General features: G+C 47.1%; 1 protein-coding gene across 5 annotated transcripts in view; it reads left to right on the top strand.

The window, feature by feature from the left end:
* Sergef (secretion regulating guanine nucleotide exchange factor) overlaps positions 1–10,910 on the top strand; it is a 198,151-nt gene that overhangs the window by 43,742 nt on the left and 143,499 nt on the right. For all 5 annotated transcript variants that reach the window (XM_028788868.1, XM_028788869.1, XM_028788871.1 and 2 more), the window contains one exon: positions 4,940–5,106. In XM_028788868.1, coding sequence (XP_028644701.1) covers positions 4,940–5,106 — 167 coding nt within the window. The remainder of the gene's footprint in view (positions 1–4,939; positions 5,107–10,910) is intronic.

Here is a 10,910-nt window from a genome sequence, read left to right as displayed (position 1 = left end):
TGCTCGGTCTAGCTGCAGGTCCTGTAGTCTGCTCGGTCTAGCTGCAGTGACCTTTATAGTAAACAAGAGGGTCAGGGTGTGATGTGAATCTCACCGCCTCGTTTCTACTTTTCTTACATATTTACATTTTCTAGTTTTCATCTCTATACTCATGCACATGTATGTGTATTTATGTATTCTATACAGTGTCTCACACTGTAGCTCAGGCAAGTGCAGAACTCCTTATGTTGCCCACCAAAGCTTGTTTGGACTTGTTTAAACTATTTCTCCTGGCTGCAATTACAGGTATCAGCCACTGTCCTGGGCTTATCTTGTATATTTTAAAATAAGGACACATAGCCAGAATTTATAAATGGTGAAACACAAGTGTACATTTTAATAAAGTGACTGAAAGTACATATATTATCTGGAAAACCTTATCACAGCATGCAACTGAATTTAGGAACCACTGGAGTGGCAAGAGCCAGGCCCCACTACCAGGCCTTTCCCTGTGCCCAGGTGAGCCTTGAAGTCTTGAAGCCCAGATCGCCTCCTGGGTCCCTCTTTCTTGGTCCTGCTCCACATGGAGCCTGTGGATTTTTGTCTTTCTTGCTCCTGTTGCATCCTCCTCATTCTCTAGTTTGTTTCTTACCCAGAAGTTCACCTCAGATGGTGTTCGTTCCATCACCAGTTCCAGCTTGAATGCCATCCTCCCTGGATGCTCTCTGTGGTACTTAGTGCCCTCCTGGCCTCTGCTGTTTCTTGTGTGTCAAGACCTCATTCAGTGCCGCGGTTCTGTGTCTCCTCCATGTGGATTCTTACATGGCCATACCTTTAAACTAGGTTTCACTTGCTGACTTCATTTTGAGCTGTTTTGGCATTTCTCACTCATTTATCATTTATCTGTAGACACATACCTGTGCTTTTTAGATGACATTAATATGCCTATTTTTTAATCACAGTAATATGTGATTCTTTACTCCATGGGAAATGTTCGTTTCTTTAGCTCTGTGATCTAAATCTCCTTGTATCTGACAGCTAAGGGGACATGTCTATCTGCTGTGCATTAGTGAATTGGTTTCTGAATGCAGATTATTTTCTTTAACTCCAGGTGACATAAAGTCATAGTCTTGTGTTGAATGCAGCTAGAGTCCTGAGTTCTGTGTGGCCTTCTGCTGGGTCCTTCTGGGGAGTCACTGTGGGGCACACAGAGCAGGGCACTGCTTCCTCACACGTGGAGGTCATTGTTGTAGACACCATCAGACTTGGGGGCAGAAGACAGATATCTTTAAAAAAAGACTTTAGAGTGGTGTGTGTGTGTGTGTGTGTGTGTGTGTGTGTATGTGTTTATGTGTGTGTTAGTTATATGGTGCCGGTGCCTCTGGAGGTCAGAAGAGAGCTTTAGATCTTTTGGATCTGGATTTACAGGTGGTTGTGAGTACTAGCCTGATGTGGGTGCTAGGAACCAGGTACTCTTAACCACCGAGCTATCTCTTCCAGCCCCATTGGTTTAAACCTTGGTTCTATCACCTGCTGCTTGAATTTGATTGAGCTGTTTAACTTCTGAAGTCATTTCGTTGTCTTAGTAATCTTTGTCACAGCCATAAGGCTTCACTGGGATAGTGCCTTAGGATGGGGCTTTCTTCCTAGAAGGCTGCTTCTTACTGTCCCTTTAAGAGAGGCATCTGCTCCTTCCTTCCCGAGCCCTCTGGTGTACAGTGTTTTTAGTGTAAACAGACTCACAGGAGAGTGTACTAAAGTTTGAGGCTGAAGGCTGAACATCATGTTGAGTTGGCCTGATTTCTGGCCTTGTCTCTTCTAGAATGTCTACAGCTTCCCCAGAGAGTATGAAGATTAATTAGTTAATCTTTGTAAAGTGCTCTGAAGGTGGAAAGTGCTATGTAAGTGGAATGGCTGAATTGCTATTGAAGATGTAATAACGATGGCACCGTAATCTGGCAGTCTTGCCTGTTTCAGACATCAGTAATCAATAGCAGAAAGTTCTAAGATGGTTTACTTGATTTGAAAGAAAGGATTCAGTGTGTGTTTATGACAACACAGTTCCTTCTGTGGTCCTGCTGATATTCAGTTTGGTACTTCTTCCCAGCTTAGGAATGCTGGAGTCCTTTACAGAGCAATGGTTGGAGTTGAGGCAGAGATGGCTCAATCAGTAGGATGTTTGCTGTGTGTATGGTTTGTATATGCTTGGCCCATGGAGTGGCCCTATTAGGAGGTGTGATCTTTCGGAGTAAGTGTGGGCGTGGGCTTAAGAACCTCATCCTAGCTGCCTGGAAGTCAGTCTTCCACTAGCAGCCCTCAGGTGAAGAGCTGGAACTCTCAGCTCCTCCTGCACCATGCCTGCCCGGATGCTGCCATGATCCCACCTTGATGATAATGGACTGAACCTCTGAACCTGTAAGCCAGCCCCAATTAGAAATGTTGTCTTTTATAAGACTTGCCTTGGTCATGGTGACTGTTCACAGCAGTAAAGCCCTAACTAAGACACTGCAAGCGTGAGGTCCTGAGTTTGATTCCTACACACACGTAAAGCCAGGCACCATTGCATGTGCCTGTGATCCCAGTCCTGGGGAGGCAGAGATAGAAGGATTCTTGGGGCTTGCTGGTTAGCCAGTCTAGCCAAATTGGCAAGCTCCAGGTTCAGTGGGAGACCCTGACTCAAAAAAAAAAAAAAAAGTGGAGAGCAACACTTGATGTGTCTTCACATGCATACACATGCATATGCACACACACACATATGCACACACATACACACACAAGTCATCTTCATCTTCTCCTGCTAAGGCAGTCTGATTATAAATTCTACCCAGCTAAGGTAGAGGGACAGTTGGCCAATGACTGCTGTTGTATCCCGGGCACAGAGTTTTTTCAGTCTAATCCACATAAGTGAGGGAGGAGTGTTTCAGGATTGTACAGTGATGTGAGCCATGACAGATGCAGTCTGGACCACTTGAAGAGACACAGCTTAGCCGTGTGTCCCTGAGCAGGCTTCTTTGAGCTTATTGTTGAAGAATACAAAGGGGGTCAGTTTAATCTTTTCTGGGAGAGTTGATGGTTCAGGAAAGGGTTCATGGGACCAACAGTACATGTGATAGACTCAGCAGGGCTGTAACTGTCAGGTTAGGAAGGGCAGCTGGAGTGGTACTTTACTGGGTTAGGAAATAGCAGCAGCAAACGGAACAGCACACAAGTATACAGAAACCAGTGCTCTGGGTCCCCCTTTCCTGAGCACCTTGTGGGCTTCACAGCCTCGGCTTCTGTCTTAGTCAGCATTCTATTGCTTCAAAGAGACACCATGCCTAAGGCCACTCCTAAAAAGGAAAGCATTTAATTGAGGCTGGCTTACAGGATCAGAGGTTTATTTCATTACCATTGTGGTGGGAAGCATGGTGGCACACAGGCACACATAGTGCTGGAGAAGGAGCAGAGAGTTCTACATATGGATCAGCAGACAGCAGGAAGAGAGACTTGTGGGCTTGGCTTGAGCATCTGAAACTCCAAGCTCCCCCCCCCCCCCCAGACTTCCTCCAACAAGGCCACATCCACTGCAGCAAATCCACCCCTCCTACTAGTGCCACTCCCTGGTGACAAGGGTTCAAATATGTGAGCCTGTGAGGGCCATTCATATCCAAACCAGCACAGTTCCCTCTCCTAGGAAGCCTGGGAGTCAGATTTCTGTGTATCTGCTTCAGTGTCTACCAGCAGGCTGAATCTAGGAACGTATCCCTGCAGAGCCCCATATGCTTGTGGTCTTCTGACATTTCCCCCTTCATCTCGGCTGTTTCTTAACTGACACGGGAAGCCATATGTTTCGTGTGGGGCCAGATGAAGCTTTGATACCAAACATAGTAGCTTTGTCTTGGATTTAATATGCATTACTTGGTGTTTTGTTTCTTAAGCAGAGTTTTTCTTTGTTGAAATAAACACAGATCAAGAATTTACATGGCGCACATGGTTATGCATATTTACCGCAGAGAATCTGTTAATAATCTATGCCTCACCGGATGTTAGAATAACGAAGGCAGCGCTTGGTAGAAGTGAATGGATTTGGCAAAATCTCTCTTATCTGGGGAAGGAAAGGCCATTGCTCCTTTTCCAAACCTCATTTTCTTCTGTCATCTGCAGCACTGGCTGGCTTCCCACATGGCGCTGGGGAACGGAATACATCTCTGGCTCCAAACGGCATTTTACAATTTTCTCTGCTCGCTTCCTTTCTTCTAGCACACAGACACACTTGCCTTGGACTATCAGGATTGCTCCTTTGGGTAAAGAAGGACTCCTTATTTTACCAGGAGGGGCGAACGAGAAACCAGCATAGAGTTGGGGGGAAGCTCCAGGAGATGTGAGGAGTACAAGGCCCCTGGACTGCATAGGAGGGAGGAGAGTTGATACCAGGCATCTGGGCAAAGCAGAAGGAGGGGGTGGTGGGACTGGGAGACAGTGGGTGAGCCACCAGCAAGGTTGGTGTTTACCCACGATGATGTCATCTCTATGCAAGAGCATCATAGACCTGAGACTGTCTTCGGGGTCTGGCTCTACTCTTACCTACTTGCTTGTTCTTGGGGGAGTCTTTTAGCTTCTCCGAACCTCAAGTCCCACTTATGTGAGTGTATGAAGACCCATACTTCTTTTATTTTTCTTTTTAAAAATCTCTTTGTATACACACATGCACGTTTGTGAGAGTGTGGGCCCATGTGTGCTGGGATTAGAGATGTGAACTATCTCATCTGGCTCTGAACAGCTTCTGGAGATCTGAACTCAGGTCCTCATACTTACATGGCAAGGAATCTGAGCCATTCTCCCTCACCCCCAAGGCCAATGCTCTTGTCTTTGATTGAAACATAAGGAAGTAAACAGTCACAGTTTTACTAGTAACTGTGGTTTACTCTTGAGAGCACATCTGGAGAACATTAGCCTTCATTCATATTGTGTTTATTTGCAGAAACTGGCAAGGTGTTTACTTGGGGCCGAGCAGACTATGGTCAGCTAGGGAGGAAGTTGGAGTCTTCTGAAGCTCAGAAACCTTTAGAGCAAGATTCATCGCTCACCTTCCAGAGGCTGCAGAACAGTGTGCCTTCACCTCTCCATTGCCTGACAGGAGCAGCAGAGGTAAGTGGCAACTTCCTGCAGATGCAGTATTCTGCCTTCCCTGCTTTGCAGAGAAGGGTTTCTGGGGTGACTTCCTGCACATACAGTGTGCCTTCCCTGTCTCACAGTGAAGTGTTTCCCCAGGGCTTCTTATATACAAGTCTGAGACATGATATGTTTATACAGGAATCTGAAGGGGTCCTTGCTCACAGGAAGCTGATGGTTTACTACGATGGAAAAGTTGGTTCTTGGTTACCCACGTGTCCGTTAGCATCAGGCAGACTGTGTAACTCATTTAGGGAGATTCAGAGGCCAGCATTCCAGGTCCACTGGCAGGAGTGAGAACTTAAATTCAGTTGGTGGAAAGGTCGGCTTGGGTTTTGAGAATGGCATGGTTTTGAGGTATGCTGTGAGGTATGGATGGGACTGAAGCATTTGGAACTTCCGGAACATTTGGAGGTTCCAGGAGGACTTCCGGGAACATAAGACGTTGAGTAGAGTCGTTCCAGGTGAGGAGGACACATGGGGACTGCTAACAGTTAAATTGGCTGGGACATGGAGCCCTCGTGGGGTGATAACATGGGGAATGGGGCGCTGTAACCCAACCTAGGAGGCGTTCAATACTGAGCTAAGTATTCTGCACCTCTGTTTACAATTCCAGTGAAGGAAACATTGTAGCCCACTTGCTTATTCAAGTCCCTTAGGCTCTCTGAAATGGCCCGAAGTTCCCCATGTAAGGCAGGAATCTTAATTTCTCCAGGGTATATGTTTCTGTCACTAAATTTTACTTCGCTGAGTCTTTTGTTTGTTCTTAAAGAAAGGCTAGAGGCTTTAGAAGCATGGGCACCAGGAGCTGTGTCTGAACTGGAGTTAGTTTAATGAAGGAATTCAGTCTTCATTCAGAGTCTGTCAGAAAAAATTAATAAGCTTGTAAGACTTCTGTAATTAGCAAGAGGCTAATTACAGCCCTCTCCACACCTGGAGGGCTCCCCTTCCCCAGGGCCGCCTGGCTACCCCTTCCCAGTACGCAGGATGGTTGGTTTCCATTGCATGTCCTACCCTTCATTCTCCCGAGCCCTTCCTCTGTGCCATGAAGGCAGCATGTACACAGCAGTGATGAGAAGCCCACGTTTAACCCCCACCCTAACTAAAGCACATCCCTTTGTATATGCAGGAGCTCATACTTGTAAAAGGTCAGAGGTAGGATTTGTTACTTGTTTCAGCCTTCGAGTATCACAAGTGCTGTTTCACTTCCTCTTGTCTTAAAATGATCACGTAAAATGACTGCAGAGAGGCAGTGAGATGGCTCTGCAGGTAAAGAAGCCTGCCACCGAGCCTGCTGACCTGAGTTTTATCCCTGGAACCAACATCTTCCATCATGTGCTCTGACACGCATGTGACCACACCTGTGTTTATTTATCTATCTGTATCACTGCCTTTGAACTAAGCAGCCAGAGCCTGTCCAATTGCTTCTTTTAGACTCTTGGTGATGAGTTCATGGGCAACAGCCATGAGCGTCTTTATGATCTCTACTGTATTCCTTCTGGTTCTGCTTGGCTCGGCTGACAATTGCCCAATTGAAGGAGTAGAGTATCAGTCTCTTCCGTGTAGTGAGTTCAGTTGCAGACAGCCTGATCGTAATTGTGTAATAGTATAATTGTCTTTAGCATTCTCATTTTTTTCTATGTTGTTTGAAACTTGGGTGGCATTGTAGCAGAGGCACAGGAGCCTTGTCCATTGCTTTGTCTCTGGTTCTGTTGGCAAGATGTGAGTCCTAATTCCTAAGGTAGACTTTGCATATTACCCGGGGAGCTGGTAAGGATAGCGTGTATACTTCTCTGGGGGCAGCAGGGATTTGGTAACAGTTGGTTACATTGTCTTCTGCAGGAAGCATTCAATGACCTGTGTTGGTCCAGCATGCCACACTGCTGCAGACACAGACAGTAGATACATGTGCCTTGTGAATCTGCTATGACATGACTGGGTGGAAGTACTGGGGTTGGGCCCAGGGCCTTCTGCTTGCACATCTAGGCAGGTACTCTACAGCTGAGCTCTTTTTCACTTTTTATTTTGGGATAGGTTCTCACTAAGTTGTCCTGACTGGACTTGAATTCACTCTGTGTGACCTAGACAGACCTCGAATTCATGATCCTCCTGCCTCAGCCTTAAAGAGCTGAGATTATAGGCCTGCCCCACCAGACCCAACAGATGAGGAGTGGGCTTGGATCCACCTCGTCCAAGTACCCGCATTTGGAGCTCCTCTTCTTTGCTCCAGCCTCTGGGGCTGATGCGCATCCTCAGGTCTCTTTACAGGTTCACACTCCAGGCTGCTACATGCTAGTAAACTGTGACGGGCATTGTTTCCTGTTGATGCCCATGTCTGGCTTCTTTAGCATCTGTTTGTCAGAGTCCCAGGAAGAGTAAGGCTAGTAGGCTGCCAGATGCTTGTAGGTTTGGGTGAATTTGCTTTGGAGAAGACAAAAGCCATACTAAGCTATATGCTACTATGTTAGGGGCTGGGAGTAGGTGGGGATGTAGGGACATATGGACAGGCATGAAGACTCTGGAAGTAAGCTGATAATTCCTGAACTTCAGGGACCTGAGTGTGACACACACAGCTGACCACTGCCTTTAATTTCTATTAATTGCCTTTCATGTCCAAGGCATAAGAAAAGGAGGGAGTGAGCTGTCTGTGCTGTGGCCTCCTAGGACATCTGCAGAGAAGGGTCTAGAACAAGAGCCCATCAGGAGGAAAGCATAGGCAGGTAGAGTATAGCATAACCTTCCTTCTGGCGAACAAGAAGGACAAATGAATACAAAGTTGCTAGAGATTCTCCCCGCCTGTGTGCTGGATGCTTAGTAAATGCACTTCCATAAACGTGTGTGTGTGTGTGTGTGTGTGTGTGTGTGTGTGTGTGTGTGTTTTACTCAGTTTTGTGAGTAAGAGTGCAAGGCTCTAAGAGAGGAACTTAAAAATGGGCCAGGACTCCTGGTGTCAGCAACACTTCTATCCCTTCCCTTCAGGTGAAGTGCCTCCCTTTTAGTATGTGCCCTTTTCTGAATGAAAGTTTCTGAGGTCTGGGTGGCAGAGTCTCTAATGCTCTGAGAGTCTTGATTCTTTTATTGTGAGCTACGTCTCATCTGGGGATGGAGTTTACTTGAGATTACAGCCCGGTCGGTCTTTCTGTAACATCCCCACAGTGGCGAAGGCTGTGTGTCTCCTGGTTTCTCTTTAACCTGCTTTGGACAACTCCTGGGGTCACACAGTGATCAGGATTCATGTCCACGCACATGTGAGCACAGAGTGTCTGACCAACTTTGTTGCTCATGACTGGGAGCACACAGCACAGTGACCTATTGTTTCCTAAGCTCCAAGTGGGCTGTTGCTTTGACATTTCCCGTGGGCACTGGCTCTGACATACACCCCCGAGGTGCAATCCTGCATTTCACAATTGCAAAGAAGTACCTGGGCTCACTTGGTGGGTGCACAGGGGCTCTCTGAAGTTTCAAGGCAACTGAAATTGATAACCTGGCTTGTCTTTGATAAAACCAGGCTCTGATTTTTCTCTGACATGAATCTGAGTAAGCCTCTTTCCTCCCGTGTTCTTAGTTTGCTAGAATGTGGATTGGTCCAGATGATTCTCACAGGTTTTGTAGATCTGAGGGCCTCTTTTGTCTCTCGTTCTTATTTCTTGGCTGAGATACTGCTGAAGCTCTTATGGTGGCTCTGGCTTCTGGTGTTCCTCAGTTTTGAAGCCAAGGCCACAAATTCTAAGCCACAACCCAATTCTCTGACAGCCTGGGAATGCTAGTTAGTTTAGAAGTTCAGGGCTTCAGAACCGATTGGCTTGCTTTGTCTTCTGTCTTTGTTTCTGGTCCAGTTTGGCTGGAGGACCTGAGATGATGCCCTGTTGCCAGTGCTGACTTCAGAACCACCTGCTCTGTTCTCTGATACCTTCTGTCTCTTCCTGGTCTACCGAGAGCTTTTGCCTGTGGTTTGCTATTCTCCCTGTGCAGACCTCAAGGACCCTGCTGTTTTGGATTCCTGGTTAGCCTCCCCCTGCTGTTTTTTTGTGTGTAGTATCCCACCTTCCCCACTCTGATGTTTACCTCTTTCTGGACTTTGCTGTCTTGTCCTTTCCCTTGTCAACTCCATAAGTATTGGTGTTCAAAGAGCTTCCTAGTACCTGAGTAAACATGGCACTCCGGGCTGAGAAGTGAGGTAGAGATAGATGCAAGGAAGCCGTGAAGACAGAGCGGTAATTCTGAGGACACTAAGAAAAGGAACTGTCGTTTGACCCAGGCTCTTTAAACCGGGTTGGTGTATAGCAAGGATACGGCATGCCAAGGGGAGCATGAGTTAAGGTGGCCACACTGCTTGAGCCTCCCTGTGCCTGAGCCTAGCTCTGCAGTGTGGCTGCCTGTCTGGCCCGTCCCCTTCCCTGACACAGTAGCAAAGACAAAGCATGTTCATACATTGTCTCATTTGATCCTTGTATGGTGCTGTGAGATAGGCCTCAAGAGGAATGATTATTTCAATTTACAATCAAGAACACCGGGGCCCAAAGAGGCTTGCTAGGAGGTAGGAGAAGAGCCAAGACAAATGACCTGATTGTCAGTGTTGCTGGGGGCTTGCCTGGGCTCAGCCTGCAGTCACATCCCTGAGTCATGTTCCTGGTTTAAATTCTGCCCACATTTGGTTGAGGAGCACCGACTTTCAGCGCACACTTGCACGTGTGTGTGCACACAGCCCCGGGAGTAGGAGCCGTGGAATTAAACAACACTTGGATCAGAGATGGGGTCACTGAAGCTGAAGGATCTCCAGCATTCATTCCACTACGGGACAGCAGCTTCAAAGGGTCACCCTGTGCACAGGGTCCAAGTGAAGTCTGTCAGAATGCGTGGGAAAGGAGCTGTTTTTAGTTTGCCGAGTCACTCCCTCGGCCGCATTAGCTGAGAATTGAGCCTGTCCCCTACACTTTCCACCGTGTTATTTCTGAAGGAGAAATACCACTTGAATGCTGTGTAAAATCCATTAATGAACCTGGAAGTTTCCAGGGTGTCTTTGTCCTGCAGCTCTCCCAGAAGGCTGCCTTTCCTGAATGACCTTCCTTCTTTCCTATATTTAATGCATTTCTAATTTTAAGTTTGTGTCAAGACTGTGGGACTTTGGTGCCCTAAATAACACAGAAATCTACCACCAGCAATCAGCTGAGTCCGGAGAGCTCTGACAGAATTGAACACAACCAGAAAGAAAATATGGCCAAGTGGCTCTCTGGCAGGAACCTGTAAGCATCAGTGTTGTTAAACAACCACCCAAAGCATGCTCTGTTGCCATTAGAAGCTAGCAGGTGTGCTCTGTACCATAGCAGGGGGAGATAGTGCAAACCACACAGCAGTAGATCTGAAAACATCCAGGAGAGAAAGCCACTGGACAGCGAAGCCATGCTGCGGGTGCCCCGTGAAGCAACCCTTTATTTTTTTCTTAGCATCTTGTTCTTTTCACTAGAATGTGAGGTCTAGGCAAGCAAAGGCCCTGTCTTTCATGTTGAAAGTTGTAGTCTCTGAGCCTTCAGGCAAAGAGCACACAGGGGCTAGAACGAGGCCCCTGGGCACATGGGTAGCTCAGTCTCCATGGCTGTCCTGCCAGGCCTCAGTGGGAGAGGATGCACCTAATCTGGCAGAGAGTTGATATGCCAGGGTGGGGGGATACCCAGGCATGTCCCACCCTCTCAGAAGAGAAGAGGATGGGACTTGGGGAAGGAGAGACTGGGAGGGGGAATGTAAATAAATAAGTAAAAGAATAAGCATTTGGAATGTAAATA

Source organism: Grammomys surdaster, unplaced genomic scaffold, assembly GCF_004785775.1.
Source record: "Grammomys surdaster isolate TR1022 unplaced genomic scaffold, NIH_TR_1.0 125769, whole genome shotgun sequence".
NCBI lineage: Eukaryota > Metazoa > Chordata > Mammalia > Rodentia > Muridae > Grammomys > Grammomys surdaster.
The sequence above is the reverse complement of the archived record's forward strand: the minus strand, read 5'-3'. Positions and strand labels throughout refer to the sequence as shown.